The sequence below is a fragment of the Paroedura picta genome, chromosome 9 (genome assembly GCF_049243985.1).
Source record: "Paroedura picta isolate Pp20150507F chromosome 9, Ppicta_v3.0, whole genome shotgun sequence".
NCBI lineage: Eukaryota > Metazoa > Chordata > Lepidosauria > Squamata > Gekkonidae > Paroedura > Paroedura picta.
This window is the reverse complement of record NC_135377.1, coordinates 31,892,871-31,911,844: the sequence shown is the minus strand read 5'-3', so window position 1 is coordinate 31,911,844 and position 18,974 is coordinate 31,892,871. Positions and strand designations below refer to the sequence as shown.

At 43.4% G+C, this 18,974-nt stretch overlaps 1 protein-coding gene across 4 annotated transcripts in view; it reads right to left on the bottom strand.

Annotated features, from left to right (window-relative positions):
• SLCO5A1 (solute carrier organic anion transporter family member 5A1) overlaps nt 1-18,974 on the bottom strand; it is a 61,507-nt gene that overhangs the window by 8,179 nt on the left and 34,354 nt on the right. For 3 of the 4 annotated variants that reach the window (XM_077352199.1, XM_077352200.1, XM_077352202.1), the window contains 2 exons: nt 6,349-6,513; nt 2,886-3,084 (listed from right to left, as the gene is read on the bottom strand). In XM_077352199.1, the coding sequence (XP_077208314.1) occupies nt 2,886-3,084; nt 6,349-6,513 (364 nt within the window). The remainder of the gene's footprint in view (nt 1-2,885; nt 3,085-6,348; nt 6,514-18,974) is intronic. The other variant, XM_077352201.1, reaches the window with a different exon arrangement.

Sequence of the window (18,974 nt, the reverse complement as noted above, 5' to 3'; positions counted from 1 at the left end):
TTGGTACAGCGTTTCCCTAAGCTATCTGCCATTATCCCAAGGTCTGCTTCCTGAATAATCATAGTTTCTTCTGACTTCAGAGGCAGTATGATATGTATATTCACTTTTAAAATACAATTTTAATATCATACTATTTCCCAGTAGTGATGTTTTGTGTGACCGTAAAAGGAGATTTTAAATTTTATTTCATTTATACCCCACCTTTTCTCTCCCAAAGCAGTTTACATTTGTTCTTATCTCCTCCAAGTTTATCCTTACAACAACCACGTGAAGTTGGCCAGGCTATGTCAGTCCCAAGGTCACTCAGCAAACTTCAAATCAGGGTGGGGATTTGAACCTGAGTCTTCCAGATCGTAGTTTTAGATTCCAACCACAACACCTTGGCTATACATTTCTTTCTAGAATTTTAATTCTTTGTTTTACGTATTAACTTGTTACAGTCATGTCCCTTCTGTCCCTTCCAGCCAAATGACAGTCTCCCAGTATGTAGATAAGAGCATTTAAATGGCATTCTGTGCTTATGGTACTTAAATGGCATTCTTAATATTGCAATTTTGAAGCAAGTTACAATTTTCATGTGACCGAAGGGGGGGAAATGGGATCATCAGTGGTTCTGCACCTCTGGCTCGCAGCTTGTGGCCCTGTATGCACCATGCCACTGGAATCATCTCCAGCTTGGGATGTCCGTATGTTTCACTACCTGCTTGATGTTTTGGAAATGGGGATCTGTTAGGGTTGTGCATTGTTCCATATTTTTAATGTTAATTTCATTTTATAAGCTGTTAAATCCTGAAAAAATAAGCTAAAATATTCTAAGGCTAGGGGCCAAGCCCACTGTATTTCGAAATACAATGGGCGCTAGATTGGGCGGGTGAAGTAGAAGAACTCTGGATGGCCTCTCCCTCCTCCCAGGACCTGGAAAGGCTGGAGGCTGGAGGCCCCCAGGAAGGGAACTCACTGGCAGGGGCAGCTCTCACACAGCAGGGATCTGCAGCCTCTGAGCCTCAGAAGGAAGTGGAAGGAGAAGGAGGTGGTAAGGGATGGGGGATGGAAGGCAATTGACTGGCTGCTGGACAGACAGGCAAGCCAGTTGGAGGAGGAGGAGGCACTCAGAGGTGGGACAACCGCCCTGAGTGGGTGTTAAGCCATGCGACACGCTCCTCCTCCAAGGTCTTACCAAAAATGTATTATGTGGAACAGATTAAACTGAATAGTGATACATTTACAATAATTTCCAGATACCATGACATGTATTCAGATAACCAGTTTTAACCATTTCATTTTACTGTAGCATTAGGATGTAGCTGGTATTTTAACTAATAAGTCCTGACTCCTGAAACCATCTCTGGCTATAAACTTTGACCATTTCAATTGGCAGCTTCCAAATACATTTATAGTAGGAATTTAACAAAGTTAGCTGTGGCAGGTAAGAGAAAACTCCAGGAAAGAGAATCTTGTATTTAGAATGTGGCCAGAAAAGCCCGATAACACACAGTAAAATAAAAAACAGAGACAAGATTAATCCACAGAGTAAAATGAGAAACCTAGGGATAAACAGAGTTTGGAATGCTGATGTATTCCTCGGATCAGGAGGCAGGCAGTATGCAAAGTAACTACTATAATCTTCTCTGGCATTCCTATTCCCTGTGCTGCAAAGTTCTGTGAAGTAGTAGTACTAACCACAGAACATTCAGAAAACCCAGCTTAGCAAAATTGCTCTGTTCAAGGAGTCAGAAGCCCAAACTAATATTACCCCTGTGCATGTCAAAACTAGAAAGGTCCATATATCCAAGTTATGAATGCTTATTTTATTTATTATGAATTTTAAGTGGTTTTGTTTACTGCATGTGATTAGGCATGTTTGAACTGTATAAGAATAAGCCAAATTTGACAGTTTGCCTTACAATGTTTCTATACACCTAAAGCAAACAAAACCAATAGGCAAAACATTGTGTCTTCTTGAAATTTATTAAACGCAATCCTAAAAAATTTTGCAACCAGAACGGGGTCCCATGTATTCAATCCCGCTTTCTATTGCTTCTTCAGTGGTTGCAATTATAGTCTTAAATATAACATCACCAGTATTACAGGTACAGGATATCACATAGGCAATAGACTCTTCAATAAAGGAGTCACTTCTTCAATTGTACAATGTTTCTAAGCAGCTGTGAAATGATGCTATCAATCTGTCTTAAAATAAAATACTTATGTGTCAAACCATTTAACATGTGATCTAGATTCCAGCTGCTCGTGGGGCACTAATAGCTGTACAATGATTTCTATAACTTCTTTTCAGTCTGAACCAGATAGAGATTTATTTTATCTTATTTACTTATTCAATGCTGATATGTAGGCTGCTCCTCTCTGCAAGACAGATATGTTACCAAAACCCCACAAACATTTGACCATGTTATAACTTCCTTCCTAAAGGCAAGTTTCTTGCTAGAACAAGAGTCCCCAATGTGGTGCCCGTGAGCAGCATGGCACCCACCAACACCTTTCAAGGCATCCGGGTGTTTTTTGAAAGTGGATAAGGCTAGGTGGGGGGCTTTTGCCCCACAGGGCTACTGATTGGCAGTGTACTTCTGCCTGAAACATTGAAGAATTGCAACAAAAGTGAAATATAACCTCAATCTTGAGATTGTGATTGGCTCAGTTTCCTATAGCAGTCATTTTGTGATGGCATCCATTTATTGGTTGAGCCAACTACCCTGCATAAGAATTCAAAAGGTGTGTGCAGACTTGAAAAGGTGAGGAATCCCTGTGCTGGATTGTCAGAGTGCTACTGTAAAGCACTTTGATTCCCTAATGTTCTTATTGGAAGGGAAAAAATCATTTTTGGCTGTCTGAAATTATATGACATAAAAAAGGCAAAAGACACTTACCCTGTGGTGTATGGTATATTAATGCCCCCTAAATTAATACTTTCACATCCAACAATGAAAAGTGTTGAAAAACACAGCAAGGACACGCCGCTGCAGATCATCGCCAGTTTTGCAGACTCTCTGGCACCAAGTTTGAGTTTTTTAATAATGTAGCCTCCAATGACAATACCAACACCAGCACTTGGGACAATGATCACACCTAGTTTAGATGGTGAAACGACAAGATAAAAATATTTACTGTGAACACTGAAAAAGACTTTCAACGTTAGTGATGCTATAACATTTCCACACTAACTATGTTGATTAAAGCTCAATTTTCACAAACAGTGCTCAATGCCACAAGCAGAAAATTTCAAATAATTGTAAAACCTTACATGCACACAACAAAAAGGAGAAAATATCCTGACCCCAGTCAAGATTCCTCCCCCCCCCCAAAAAAGGGTCAAAATAAGAAAATATGCTCACGCCGCTATAGGGTAGAATGTAATGTAAAACTGAATGATTGTTTATTTATTTACTATATTTATATACTGCCCTACCCAAAGGTTTACATCAGGATAGTGTTTACATCCTCTGTTTACATCAAACAGGAACAATACAGATAACTCAGTTTATAGGAATACAATAATAATAAACAACATTATGGAATGATAGAACACTGCGGAGAACAATAAATCAATGCGTACTAATGACCCAGTGGGATGGGCGGGTCTGCAGTGATAGTTGTAGGAGGCTCAGAGAAGGCGATGGGAAGCAGTGGTTCGAGTCAACCTCAACCAAATGCCTTTTGAAGACCCTGTGGAACTGTTCACACCAACCTTGACTCCTACAGGACACTCACTGGACACTGGAAGTGCTCATCTGGACCCGGGTTTGCTTTAGAAACATAAGAGACCTCAAAGAATTTCATCTGGCCTTCTGGTCCAGAGAATCAATTAAGGTCCTTAGTGTCCTAAATATTAAACATTTTATAACATTGTATGGAAGGGAGCCTACTGTATATTTAATATTTCTTTTCCTGTATTTTATGTATGCTGTTCAACTTATGCCTGACCATTGATATATCAGCCATGCTGAAACAAGTCTGGTCAGTGGAGGCATTAGTATGAATGTACACATGGATTTTAATGAGGCTATACTTTAAGCCTTGGGTTTATAATTTAATAAATATTAATATTCAGTTCTACATTATGTTCTACCCTATAGAGGCTTGAGCACATTTTACTTATTTTGACCCTTTGGGGATGGACTTTATATGCATACATAAAAATTCTCTATACATAAAATTTGATTTTTTTAGGGAAAGGATTCTACTCCAGGCTTCTCCCTGACATGCCTAGGAATGTTTTTGCTATGGGGAAAGCATCCCATCCTATGAACTCCTACTTGCAAAATTAAAGTGGTACAGTACAAGGCACAAGTTTATCATCTCATCTACTATCTAAGAACTAGGCGTAATTCTCTCCAGGCAAACAAGTGTCAGAATTTTAAGTATCCTGCAATGATGTCAAAGGATTAATAAAAGACTCCTTATGATTTTCCCAGAGATGGCAGAAACACTATAAATAGAAGCATTGTTAGGCACAAACAGAAATATTGCTTTGTTTTTATGCACGCCTGAGAATGAAACAAGCCCAAAGTGTTGTAGAAAAATGTATGAAATTCAGATGCAAAATAATACAGTTTAGAGTCAAATTGGATGAATTAATCTATATGACTGATAATTATCTAAAAATCTGTTACTAACTTTTTAATTAATTCACTTTTGTCAGTAAAAGATCTTAATAATATAAGTTCTACTATTGTGTTTGTTTTTCTTCAAACCAAATTGTTTCCTTTAAAGAAACTCATTAAGAGTGTTTTGCTAAGTATCAGATCTATTAACTGAATATATCAGGAATAAATCTTAAGCTTATTGTGAAGTCTTACTTTATGAATCACTTTAAGAACAGCAAAATAGCTAACTCAGATATGCACTTTAAAGAAAAGTACTGTGTGAGATCAAAGTTAACAGTAAGTAGAGGTAGGGGGTAAGGGACGGGTCAGTAAAGATCCCTATATCTGAATCTACTTCCTAGGAAGAATTAGGAGTCGCAGTGCTGCTGTCTGTTTTGCCACAGGACAATTTTCCACAACTTAGTGATTTGCTATTTGGGCATATCCTAAGGCCAATTCAACTACCCATGGCATGCTTCCATTGGTTTTGGGCTTTATCAGAAAAAAATGGCTCATGTGCCTTTCTTAATTATTTTCCTGATCAGTAGTATTAGCTGAATCAGATATTACTTCTATAGTATGCTCTCAAAATGGGGTTATGTTTCAGCATAAAGTGACAGCTGCTATAACTGAAGCCCACAGTATATCTAACTATGATAGCAAGACTTGTGAATTATGTTGATAAAAGCAGCATTAGAACTGACACTAAGTGGCTGGTTTTCATAAGGAATGCCACCAATAATTCAGGAATGACAAACTGTCCTGCTGCCAAATGTCACTAAACCCTGACTGTGGTCAATGGCCATGGCTAGAAACCAAATAAGAGGTGGAAGAATGTTTGCCTGGGATTGACCTTAACAAGAATTTACTAGTATAATGTTTTCTCTACCCTGACTCTTACATTTTAAAATATACACATAATGGCAGGTAATGCTGCCATCACGGCTCTTGGGTAAGCCACAAACATAGCAACAGCATTCATAGGATTGGGGAAGCTGCTGTACTAATGAAATGGAATTACTGATCTGTTAATCAAAAAGCCTTTATCTTATAGAACATACAACCCTATAGAGATGTGCTCATGCTTTTAAGAGGTGCTTCAATTCTCATTTCCTTTTATATAATTTATACAAGACTTTTCTCCTTTTCCAATACCCCACATGGATACATCAAGACATGCACGGTGCCTGCTATTTACTTCTCTTCCTGCTACCACACCATGTAAAATTGCTTCCATTGTCACTCTGTGCAGGGGAAGCATCTCCCTAACATTATGGAATGACCAAGCATGTGACTGTCCAAGGGCATTTGAACCATCACTGCTGAAGTCAGAGGACTGGATTAGATGGCCTGATGCAGATCAGCAGTTATGTTCCTATGATCTTCAGTTTAAGTAACCTTAACAACAGCACCAATAAGAATAGCAACAATCATGGCTGATATGCATGGACCATTTGACTACTGAGTCAGATTGCTGATAGGCTAGAATGGCAAAAAATGGCTTTTAAGCTGTTAGTAATCAGTTAACAAACCAATGTTGAATAGTGTTGGCATTGCCTACACATTCTCTTCCTCATCCCCTCTCCACCCCCCAGAAAGTAAGTCTTGGCATACTATAGACACCACAAAGGGTTATGAAAAATTATTCCAGGATTGCAAACTTGAAATGAAAAGATAGCAACAGTGCTGCTGAAAGCATTTCCTATGGGTACAGAGAACTAACCCTGCTTAATAGGGAAAGCCTTACCAGTGTAGATGCTGGCGTTGGAAGCTGGGATGCCAAACTGTGACTCGATGAACTTGGGAATGAAGGTAATGAAAGCAGTAACAATGGCACACTCAGCTGTGTATGACAAACTCACAAAAAGGAATGTCACGTTGCTTAAGATCCTGACAGCTGCTCTTGGAAGTTCTACAAAATGACAACAACAACAAAAAATGCCACATGAATGTTATACATAATGAATGGGAAATGAACCAATCTGGCTTGCTTTGAAATGAACTATTAAGAATGTTACCTACACAAGTATAAGATGATTCTTTCTCTGGGTTCCAGTATCTGGATACAAAAAAGATCATTGCTTTTGTATGCAGTGCTTCCAACATTCCAGTGTTCTAACACAAATGTGGCAAGTAAGGTTTTCAAGTGTGAAGTTGGAGTTATGGGAGCCACTTGAGATCAGTTCATCTGGAGAAAATGGCTTCCTTGGCAGGTGGACTCTATGGTATTATACCCAATTAAAGTCTCTCCCCTTCCCAAACCTCACCCTCCTCAGGCTCCAATACCAAAATATCCAGATATTTCCCTACCAGATCTGGCAACCCTAGGGCCACTATAATGCAACTCCTTCTTTGGCAACCTGGTTTGCTTCTTTGACCAATCGTCAAAACTCAGTTGATATTGTTTACCTGGATTCACTAAGGGTTTTCCCAAGGCTTCCCTTGAGGTTCTAATGTAGCGATCCCAAACCTGTGGGCCGCGGACCACATGTGGTCCTTCGACTAATTGGAGGTGGGCCCCGAAGGACGCCTTCTCCCCCCCCCCCCGGCCCTTTACTTCATCCCCTCCGGCCCTTTACAACACACTTTGGGTGTCATTGTCTCCCATCACTCCCAGATGGGACTATCTCATTGCAGAGAAACAAGCTCAGGGTTCCCATTGATTTGTCATTGTCATGAGTTAAAATTTCCATGAAAATAAAATGTTCCTTATGCTCATTGTTGTGGTGTGTCTGTATCTTATTTTGAAGGGATGTTTAAACATTACTATAGCAATCAGAGAGCGTTAGGGCAGTGGTTGAGAGTAGAGGAGTAAACTACCCCCCCCACCGGGCCTCAGTAAAAGGTGTTGGGTGGTCCCCGGTGATAAAAAGGCTGGGGACCACTGTTCTAATGGGTAGACTAGAGGATCGTGCACTGGATTTTCAGATGGTTAGAAAACCAGACCCAGAGTGGTTGTCAATGGTATTTCATCAGATTGGAAGGAGATGAGCAGTGGAGTACTTTTCAACATTTTTACCAGTGATCTGGATGAGTAGGTAGAGGGACTGGATGAGGGGGTAGAGGTTGGGTGCCCCAACCATGGCGGCTGTTGGAGAGCACCAAAGGTGAGCCGGCAGCAGAGTGGCAGGGCAGCCCCCGAGGCAGCAGCTGGGGAGGAGGATGAGGAGGAGCCGTGGCCCTGTACCAACTGATCCGCAGACCGAGACTGGTCCATAGACCGGGAGTTGGGACCACTGATATAGAGGATGGAGCAGAGTTGTTCTCTTTTGCCCCAGAGGGATGGACCAGATCAAATGGGATGAAATTAATTCAAAAGAAATTCCGTCTAAACATCCGGAAGAGGTTCCTGACAGAGTGGTTTCTCAGTGGAACAGGCTTCCTTGGGAGGTGGTGGGTTCTCCATCTTTGGAAATTTTTAAACAGAGGCTGGACAGCCATCTGATGGTGGAATGAGATCCTGGAAGAGCTGAGGGTCCTGCAGGAGTTTTCTCAGTTCCACGGGGCTTGCAAGATGGGAGCACTTCTGCCTGGCATTTGGTTGAGGCCAGAGTGATTAAGAGCTGGATCCTCCTTGGCATAACTACAATACCATATTATCTCCCTACTTATTTCCCACAAGTCACAGGTTTTAAAAAGAGTTCCAGGAGTCTGGGGCAGAGTCTGCATTTACTTTCTTTATTCCATTGTCAATCCTGTTGAATTCAGATCACTTTGAACTCGGATCTTCCTCTGCCCCCCCTCCCCATTGAAACAGGAAAGTCTTCTGCACATGGTTAGGGTAGTTCAGAAGGGGGGGGAGCCAAGCCTCTTTCTTTTCTTGAAGGGGGGGGGAAGAGAAGCCAGGCAGGGAGCCTCTTTCTTTTCTTGGAGGGGGGGGGGAGAAGATCGAAAAAGGCAGAGGAGAGAGGAAAAATCTAGGACCGACAGAAGTTGAGAGAAATTAGGGGCTTCTCCTTTAAGGCAAGCATGTCACATGACCAGGTGTAGCCTATCAGAGGTTCTCTACCATGGAGCTTTCTTTCCCAATCTGGATATTGAGGGGCTTTTTGCACGCCTTCAAAATCGCACAATGGTTGCCAATTGGAAACGCTATTGATTTGCCATAACGCACGACATCGTAGACAATCTGCCACACACCTGAAACCAATCTGCAAAAAGCGCTTCCTTGTAGCGCTTTCAGGGGAATCCCAAAAAGTGGATTCACCCTCCAGAAAACGCTACACTCTTGCAACCAATCTGCAACACTAGCGAAAAAGACCTGTGTGTTAACATTGTTGCGGTTTCTTCAAAGTCCCTCCTCCTGAGCCTGTCCTCCAAACTTTCGGCGAAGCGATCGCCATTTTTTTTTCTCCGAGAGAGCGGGGATAAACGCACCAGCGAGCCTCTTTCTGTTTAGAGGCTTCCCTGGCTTCAGTCCTTCACCTTTAGTCACTAAGCACAAACCACAGAAAAGCCCGTTTGCTGAAATAAAGTCCCTTTATTTTTTACACATTAATTCAGCCGAAAATCGGGCCCATGAGAGGGGGGGGGGATTTTTTTTTTTCACTCGAGGCAGCGTGGCAACGATCATACGATCAAACGACAGCTCACATTAGGCAGCTGGATGGGTCTCTCCGTTGCAACGAATCTACAAAGATTCGTTACAATGGGTCTGTTTTTTTTTAAAAAAAACCTTTCTTAAAGGGAAAGGGGCTGTTTGGGAGCATGCTAACGGCTGCCCATTGGCTGCTTGACGGCCAGGGGCGGGACGAGCTTGGCAATAGCACTTCCTTTCTAGCGATTTCTGCCGAGACCGGAAGCTGTGGGAAACGCTACAAAACGCAACTGGATTCCACTACAAAGGCAGGTATGCATAACGACGAATTCCACTATTTTAAATGGCGATTTTTCATTCAGTGACCAATTTGCAACAAAGATCCCGGTGCGTAAAGCCCCTGAGTATTAAAAGCACTCTAAGATATCGCACAATAAAGGTAGGGTCACTCCGGATCAATCCTTCTTGCTGCAGAATGAAAATTTAAATCGCTCAAAATCCAAACGGAAATCGCATTCTGTATAGAGGCCAGGGACTGAATCGATCTGGGGTTGGAATAAAAGTTCCGTGCAGTTTACACCTGGAACTAGGGAAGGTCTGGGGAATGGCATTGCTGCCATCTATTCATATGCTCTGTATTTTAAGGGTTGGAGTTTCTATGCTTTTATTGTGAGGATATTTTATTGTAACCCGTGAGCCATTTTTCCAAGAATGGCAAGTAATAAAATACATCATCATAAGATATGCAAGAAGCACTTCCTGTGATACTCTGGAGGGGATCAGGACCTACTTCAATACATACTGAAATACCATCTTGAGAAAAGCTTACCAGCTCAGTAGTAAGCACACGGGAATGTCTTCAGTATCAAAGAACAAATGTTCACTTCAGTAGCAGGCCCAAGAGGACAAATCCTCACTGAAGGCAAGGGAGGCAGCAACATAGTTTCAGCAAAGGGTCAGTCACAAGGATGGAATAGGGATCAAAGAAGCAGGACATGAAGGTTTAAATAATGAATCCCTGGATCCGGAGGACACCACCATTTTCTGGATCATAACATATCCATGCAAAGACACAGGCTCATGATTGGAATATTTCATTGTAAATGCTGGTTTTGCTTTTAAAATATGAGCTGCTATGACACTCTGGGAACAGCTGAGTAGAACTGCAATCTGCAAATAGTTAGGAAAGCATCGTTATGTTTTTTACAAATCACTCTTGCTCTGTCCAGAAATGGTGGGGTTGGCTTGGGTATGCAGGTGAAGCCTGGAACAATTTTTGGCCACTACCACCAGAAGACGAGAAGAAGAATTGCTTTTTATACCCCTGAAGGCGGGTTATAATCGCCACTCCCCACTACCACTACCACTACCACCTTGCAAGGTAAATGCTTGCTTCATCTTTCTTGAATTTTTCTGGAACCATCCATAATTTCTTCAAGGTTTAGTAGCAGCCACAGTCCTATCCTATATGTCCTTCAATAAACTGTCTTGCCAGAAGGCTATAACCTACATATATACATGTCACCCTTTTTCTTAATAATGACTGATATTACAACACCTTTTACTGCAATAAGAGGGTGGGGGACTTCGCATTCGGTAAACTTTTAGCATTATATAGAAAAAAAAGTATACATTGCTCTGCAGTTCTTAGAGCTCCCAGAGCATTTTTATGAAGGTTCAGCAGTTGCCTTCAAGAAATATGTTAGCTGAACAAACTTTAGAAAGACAAACACAGAATTAAAGGGGCAAGCAGCATGGTGGGGGGAACCTAATGAGATGTAAACAACCTCTATTCTTTTTCTTTCCCCCATCATACATATAAACATATGTCTTTGTAATAGATATGAATTATTTTAAGTCAGCTAAGGAACCAAATTGCTCTGAAAAGTGGAATTAAAGTTAATAATGCAAGTTATACTGTTCTCCCAGTATAGCTTTTTCACCTGCAAGCAGCCAGACATCAGCTAAAGAAACATGGGTGACTGTTCCAGTAGGGTTTGCAGCAGAGACTTCTTCAGAGAAATGAAAACAAATGTTCTTCTATGGCAGGCTTTCTCAACCCTAGGGTTTCTTGACAGCCCAGTAAGAGGTTCCCAAATGGGTGGGAGTTAATTATTTTCAATATATATTTAAAATTTGTTGACCCCCCCCTCCCAAAATGGCCAGTGATGGGCTTGGAAACAGTGGGAAGGGGAGGAGCCGCAGATACGTGTATACACAGCTATGCTTCCCAACCATATTTAGCACGATCGCACCACTTCTGGGAGTTTTCAAAGCCTGAACATTATTTCAGGGGTTTTGCAATGATTAAAAAAAGTTGACAAAAGATGTTCTAAGGCTATGGGGGGAGGATTGTTTAGTATAAAATAATGGATATATGCTGCAGACCATAAGTCACCACAAAATGCAAGCTGCCCTCAGTTTCAAAAATATCTATGCAAGGTCAAAATCAAAACCTTTATTCTAAACTTCCATTGCTCAAAGGTTTTATACTAAAAGCCTAAACTAGGTCTGAACTACTGATAAGGAAACAGTTTGGTATACTGATTAAGAATGGTGGCTTCTAATTTGGAAAGCCCTGCTCCTCCACATACAGACAGCTGAGTAGGCTTGTGTGCAGCGGCGCCCGAATTGGCCGTTCCAGGCCGATGCAGCCAGCACCGTGCGGCAGGGGGGGGAGGGGAGGCACGGGGGCTCGGCGCCGGCGTATGTGCACACATTGGTACCCATGCCTCCCCTCCCACCCCATCCATGGCGCTGGCTGCATCGGCCTGGAACAGCTGATTCAGATGCCGCCGCACACAACCCTACAGCTGAGTGACCTTGGCCTAGTCATAGTCCTGTTACAGCTGCTCTCACTGAGCAGTTCTGTCAGAGCTCTCAGCCTCACCTACCTCACAGGGTGTCCTGTTGTGGGGAGAAGAACGGAAGGCGATTGGCAGCTGCTTTGAGACTCCTTTGGGTAGTGAAAAGTGGGGTATAAAAACCAACTCTTTCTTCTTCTTTTTCTTCTTCTTCTTCTTCTTAAGTAAATGACTTAAAAATTGTATTTCTAAGGTGATACAGGGAGAAAGACCAAGAAATTGATTTTTTTAGCCAGCTAAATCTGCAGAATTGCTAAATGAACAATTATGATGCTGCAATGTCAAAACAAGAAAAGGTGACATTGTGAGGTAAAGCTGAAACTGCACCAATATCCCTTCAAAACAATGATGTAGTTTCATGCTGATGCCAACACTAGGATTACAAACGGTACAGGAATTATAATTATCAAGGTTGAAAGGAAAATTGTTTATGCTGCAGGACAGTCACCTTGGAAAAATTTCTACCTAAAGGAGCACTACTTGCATTCTCCATTATACACAGATAAAGCTGTATATTTCGTATTTCCAAGCCAAAAAAATACCTTATAAGCATTGTCTAGCTAGTATTTCAATGGGATATAAAATTGGGGCTGAATTTTGGTTATCCCAAAAATATTCAGGATCTGTTGGGATGGTGAGATAGTCAAATTTAAAGAACATCTAATGCAGTCCCTTTAAATGTCTTTCAGGAGAACTCACTACTTGCAAAAAGCATTTAAAGAGATGGAGCCTTTTAAACAACTGCAGAATTCATTTGTGGCTTGCAAAAGGCATTTAAAGAGACTATGCTCCCTTTAAATGCCTTTAAATGCATCTTCTTTGGGGGCCCACAGAATCAGATCCACTGTTCCAATCTTTTTGAAATTTGGAGGGATTTCTGAGGAAAGAAACCAACAGTTATGCTGCAAATTTTGGGACTCTTATTCAAAAAACACCCACCCCCCAGCCACATATATCCCTGGATATATTATAATGGTCACACCATAGGGTATAATGGAGACAGAAGAAAAAAAAATCAAGATTCCCAATTATTTACTTAATCTGAATACCACACCAGTATTGGGATTCAGTAATAGTAGGAAATATCAATATTTGGGGGATCAATATATTTGAACCCACAAAATTGTTTGTTTTTGCACACCCCTGTACACAATGAAGGCTGTGGCCTATAGTTGCAGGTATGAGCAATTGAAGCAAAATCAGTGGCTTCCTCTCTGCTTGCTCCTTATCTTTGGTATTTGATCTCCAGGGAGACTTGCCTATCAATTCCTATTTGACACTCAGCAGCTTTGTGAACTTTCCTGTTCAGGAGATCATCGGAGAACTCTAGATAGACGATAGAGCGGTTTACACTACTGCAGTTTGTAATAGTTGATTTTAGGTTTTTGTTGCAAAAGAGTGCAAAAGTTTTTTTGGGGCGGGGGCATCTAATTTTCCACTCCCTTATTTCTTCTTTTTACTTTTTGATGGCCTCAATAACATCTCCCCTTTTCCTGTTTCCTTCTCTCTCTCCCATCCATCAGCCAACCCACATTTATTTGCCCCTCATTTTCAGCTTTCCCTCGTCTGTCCCCTCACAGTTTCTCCCTAGGAAAAGCTTGGCTCAGTTCTACTGTGGGGAACCTGCATGGATCTTCAGGAACATCGTCTTTACCTTTGCATCCTCCTCCCTTAACTTAATTTACAGAGACTGTCAATTTCAGGACTACATCTTTCTAGAATCAGAAAAGCCCTGAGTCGCATTGTGCTGCTGAATTTCTATTTATGTTCTAATAACCATCCATGGCCCCCATCAATAGACATCTACATTCACAGATCGGGATCACATGAAGATGAAATAGACTTGTCAGCAAACTTGGGGCACTCCCTGTGTTTGCAAAAAAATCTGAATTAAAAAAAAAAATCCTCAAGGAGGTTAAATCCCCCCAAAGCATGAAAGAGCACACGTGCAGAAAATATTCTTTCTTTCTCACTTCAGTGTGTTAGAACCTGGGAGCAGCCATCAGTGATGAAGCATCCCAGGGGCCTCGCCAGGAGGAAGTTGCCAAGAAGCCCAGGAAATGTGGCAGCGGTGGAGCAGCCCAAGAGCCAAGCTGGGCAGCAGCCACTGCAGTTTGGGGGCTGTGACAGCGGCAAAGCATAATAGAGCTCCACTGGACCAGTCTGCAGCTTCTGGAGAGCCCAGGGAGCATGCTGGGAACTGGGAGGGGCTGCCAGAAAACTCAGGGGCTGCAACAGCAACAAAGCTGCTAGATAACCAGAAAGCCGGGGGGGGGGGGAGAGGGAGATGGGACTCCCCTCCTATGAGGCTCACAAGCCCTCACTTTGTTTATTAGTAACAATAATCAAGGGCTCACGATATATTCACTAATATCTATTAATAAAGGTGATAGCAACCACACTGCGGCTAATAACTTCTGTACTTCTCATGCTGAGTAAGCTAACCCAGTGGTCCCCAACCTGCGGGCCGCGGCCCGGCGCCGGGCCGCAAAGGCCATGGCGCCGGGCCGCGGCTCCCTCTCCCCGCCCCCCCCCCGCGCGCAGTAAAAAACTTCCCGGGCCGCAAGCTTGCGGCCCGGGAAGCTACTTACTGCGGGAGGGCGGGCAGGGAATCAGGGCCGGGCCGCGCCCGTGCAGGCCGCGCCCGCTCGGCCCGATCCGCGGGCGCGGCCCGATCCGCGGGTGCGGCCGGGCGTGGCTCGCGGGTGCGGCCCGCGGACGCGGCCGGGCGTGGCTCGCGGGCGCGGCCCGCGGGCGCGGCCCGATCCGCGGGCGCGGCTCGCGGGCGCGGCCCGAAGCATGGGCGTGGCCCGCGCGGGCGCGGTCCCTGCGGGCGCAACCCGATGCCCTGCCGGTCCCCAGCCTAATAAAGGTTGGGGACCACTGAGCTAACCTATTAAAGCCAACTAGAATTACAGTGTAATTTCCACCTGGACCTCCAGCTAGAAGGAACTTGGCAGTTTCTTAACACTCAGTGTCTGGATGCTAGCCATGATACCAGCTGAACCAGACATCATTTAACTAACTAAGCTTTATCAAAAATCTTCTTTCCCCTTTTTAATGCAAGAAAGCGTTCACATGAAGAAAGGTATACTGGTGCTAATGTGATTGGGAAGAGTGCCAAAGACAGTGAGAATGGTGATGCCTAAACTGGTCTTATGCTTGAGTAGACAGCATATGCAGTGATTATCCAATAACACTCAATGTGAAGAACTGCTGAATTGGCCAGATATTACTAAACGCCCAGAGACATAATTGCATATGGACTGAAAGACAGGAATAATCAGTTCTCCCATCAACACTATCCTCAGTGTTATAACCAAATTTCCACAGTCTTAGAAATTTCATCACAAGCAAACTGCATTATCTTAAATCTTGCTCCAATAAATTACTAATTATTATACACATAAACAAATTTATTTTAGCTAGAAGCCTTAGAAACAGCAGCAACTGCATGGACCCTCAATACAGTAACCATCACAAATGTTGTTCAAACAGTGTTTGATAACCAAGGCACACTTTTTCTCAGTTAAAATTGCAGAAACATTCTATTTGTATCCCAAATGGATCACTTTTAGCATAGATGACTCATCCATAGGGGAGACTGATGCCTTTGTAGCTGCAAGAGAAATTGTTCGGGGTGTGTCCCCAACCAGAAGTAATGAAATAAGGAAATAAAAAGGAGTATGATGTTTCCACTATGTAAATATTGTGTGTGTGTTTCATTTCTGTGTTTTAAAGTGTTTTATATGTGTATTGCTGTGATTTAAAATGCAGGCGTGCGGGAGGGGGGAGGGGAGACTGAAGCGTATTATGATTGGATGGTAGCTATACCCTAGGGAGCCAAGTGTTTTGTTCAGAGAAAGGCTTTGTATGAGAGCTAGTGCTGAGCGTGCACGTGTTTGTGTGTGTGTGCGCACGCCTGCACATATAGAAAGGGGCTTGAGTAAAGTCCCATACAGTATGATAGAAATCTGTTTTCTGATGGGGAGGTTATTAGTTTAAGTGGCAAGTGAGAAAATATGTGGCTATGTCTGTTTGAGAATTTTTAGAGAATCGACCTTTAACCATTAAGCTTCTTAAAAATTACAGACACTATTACCGTATTTTACTTATAAATAAACTGTAGTCGTATTTAAGATTAAAATCAGTTTATTTTAGAGTTAAGGATTCCCTTTTACCTGGGAGCCACCCCTACATGCTGACCACTCTGTCAATCTACCATGCACGACTAAGCCACCCTGTTCTTTGGGTCCAACGAAGAATTCTAAGGTAAGAGCCTTTAATGATAGCAGAAATAAGTAGGGAACACTAAGGAAGGCAAGGAGGCAGCATAACAAACATCACCTCAGAACACTACTGAGATTTGCCTTTGCAGAGGTCTCAAAGCAAGCATGAAAACATCACAGTCAGTTTCTTCTGAGAAGAGGGGTTTTTTTTTACTAAATCTCCTTGCCAAGTGCTTGGCAGCGAAATCACTAGCCTCAAACTGGAGTAACTCTGCACAGGATTGCAGTATGAATTAGCTAATTACGCAGACAAAGGGCCAAAGCGCTCCCTTAGAAGGAGGCAAGCAGTCAATCATGCAGACTCAGACAACAGCTTCCTGTGTGGGCAGGTATTTGGATGAATGAGTAACCACAGTGGCAATTTACTCACAGCATGCACTTCTGTATCATTTTGGAAGTGCTGGACTGTCCTATTTTTCAAGGAGAACAAACAGTTCTACACCAATGCTTCTTAAACACCAGCATGGGTGTATATCACATACCTTGCGGCTACCCCTCAAAAGTCTTCTCAGCTAAAGGTCATGTGCTGCATTGGCTCTTTCTTTGTCCCTATGATTCAAATAAACTATAACCCGCTGCACATGACCCCTCTCCACATTCAATCCCTGCAGGAAGAGGGAGGGGGGAAATGAGAATGCTGACTCTGTCTCCCACCTAAATGTGATAGGGGGTGTGCTTTTCTAAACACTGCTAATCATGGGGTAGGAGTGTATACATGCACGGGGGACGGGACAGGAGTGCTCATGCACAGGTACCTTATTCACAACTCAGCAACTGTGTTGAGGTAGGAGTGAGATCTTGACGACTTTCCTTTTTGGTGTGTTGATTGGGCATGAGGAAGGGGTGTGTGAAGGATAGTCGCACACAAGAACTCTTCACACAGCTGAGCAGCTATAGAGAACATAATATACAGCTACATCTAGCCTGGCGGTTGGCGCTCTACCTTGACTAGCCGATATTGCCAAATGGATACATGCCAAGATTACCTCAAGGCTAAACTACTGTAAAGCACTCTTACACATGTTTCCTCTTGAAATCTACTCAGAAACTCATATTAGTAGCAGGTATCAGGTAGCCATGTACAACACACTCATACTACAGTCACTCCGTCAGCTACAGAGCAGCAACCAGGCTCAAAGGTACTGGTAGATGTGAGCAGGAACCATCAGATGAACTAAAGTTTGTCACAAATTTTTGAGCGTTCATGGTTCCTGAAGCAACGTTTACAAATTGAAGAAACACCATGAACCTCCATAAATTTTGATGATGTTTGTAGTGATTCATGAAGAGCAAAAAACAAGGTTTTAAATGGCTCGGAGTCATTTAAATCATTGCTTTCTGCTCCTTATCACTTTAAGTGGGAAGCACAGGGCAGAGATTTAAAGGCTCCAAGCCATTTCACCCCCAGCTTTCAACCGACTCCAGATTTTGATGGCAAGCAAAAAGCAGAAGGTGAAATTGCTGGGAGGCATTTTACCCCCTACTTGCTGTTTGCCCAAAAAGCCACAGCCAACAAAACTAGGGAGTGAAATGCTTCTCAGCCATTTCACCCTCTACTTTTTGCTCACCACCAAAAGGTGTAGGGAGTAGAAGCTGGGAGTGAAATGGCTTGCAGCCATTTAAAACCCTGCTTTCTGCTCCCTGCAGAAAGCAATAGAGCAGAAAACAGTAATTTAAATAGCTCTGAACCATTTAAACCAAACAGCTGAGCAGTGGGTCAGCTCAGTTGTTTGGTTTAAGTGGCTCGGAAACATTTAAACCAGCGGTCCGCAACCTTTCGGCTGCCACGGACCGCTGCTCCGGTGACTGGGGAGAGGGCGGCCCGGGGGCCCACGCACGCACGGCAGCCCCAGCGCAAACGTGCGCGCGCGGACTGCTGCGCACACGCGTTTGCACCTGGCAGGGGCGCAAACACGCATGCGCGGCAGTCCGCGCATGCACATTTGCGCTGCCACCACCATTGAAGCCACCATACCGGCGGCCGCGGCTTCGCCTCCCGGCCCCTCCGGGCCGCCAGCAAAGCTCGGCAAGCTTCTCTTCCCTCCCCCGCCCGAAACAAGAAGCTTGCAGGCCGCGAGCTAATTGGCCGCTTCGACAGCCGATTTGCTCGCGGCCTGGTGAGCTTCTCACTTCGGGCGGGGGACGGAAGAAGCCGCGGCCCCGCACCAAGGCCTTCGCGGCCCAGTACCGGGCCGCGGACCGCAGGTTGGGGACCACTGATTTAAACCCTTGCTTTCTGCTACATGATACTTTTTGCAGGGAGCAGAAAATAGGGGGTTAAACTTTAAGTAGCCCACAAATTGATATGAACTGGTTAATTTCACAAACCAATCTATCATCTCATGGTTCAGCCATGAATTTAGTTCATACGGGGTAGTGGGGTACCTCAGGGTTCGGTGCTCGGCCCGGTACTTTTTAACATATTTATTAATGATCTAGATGAGGGGGTGGAGGGACTACTCATCAAGTTTGCAGATGACACCAAATTGGGAGGATTGGCAAATACTCCGGAAGATAGAGACAGAGTTCAACGAGATCTGAACACAATGGAAAAATGGGCAAATGAGAACAAGATGCAATTTAATAAAGATAAGTGTAAAGTTCTGCATCTGGGTCAGAAAAATGAAAAGCATGCCTACTGGATGGGGGATACGCTTCTAGGTAGCACTGTGTGTGAACGAGA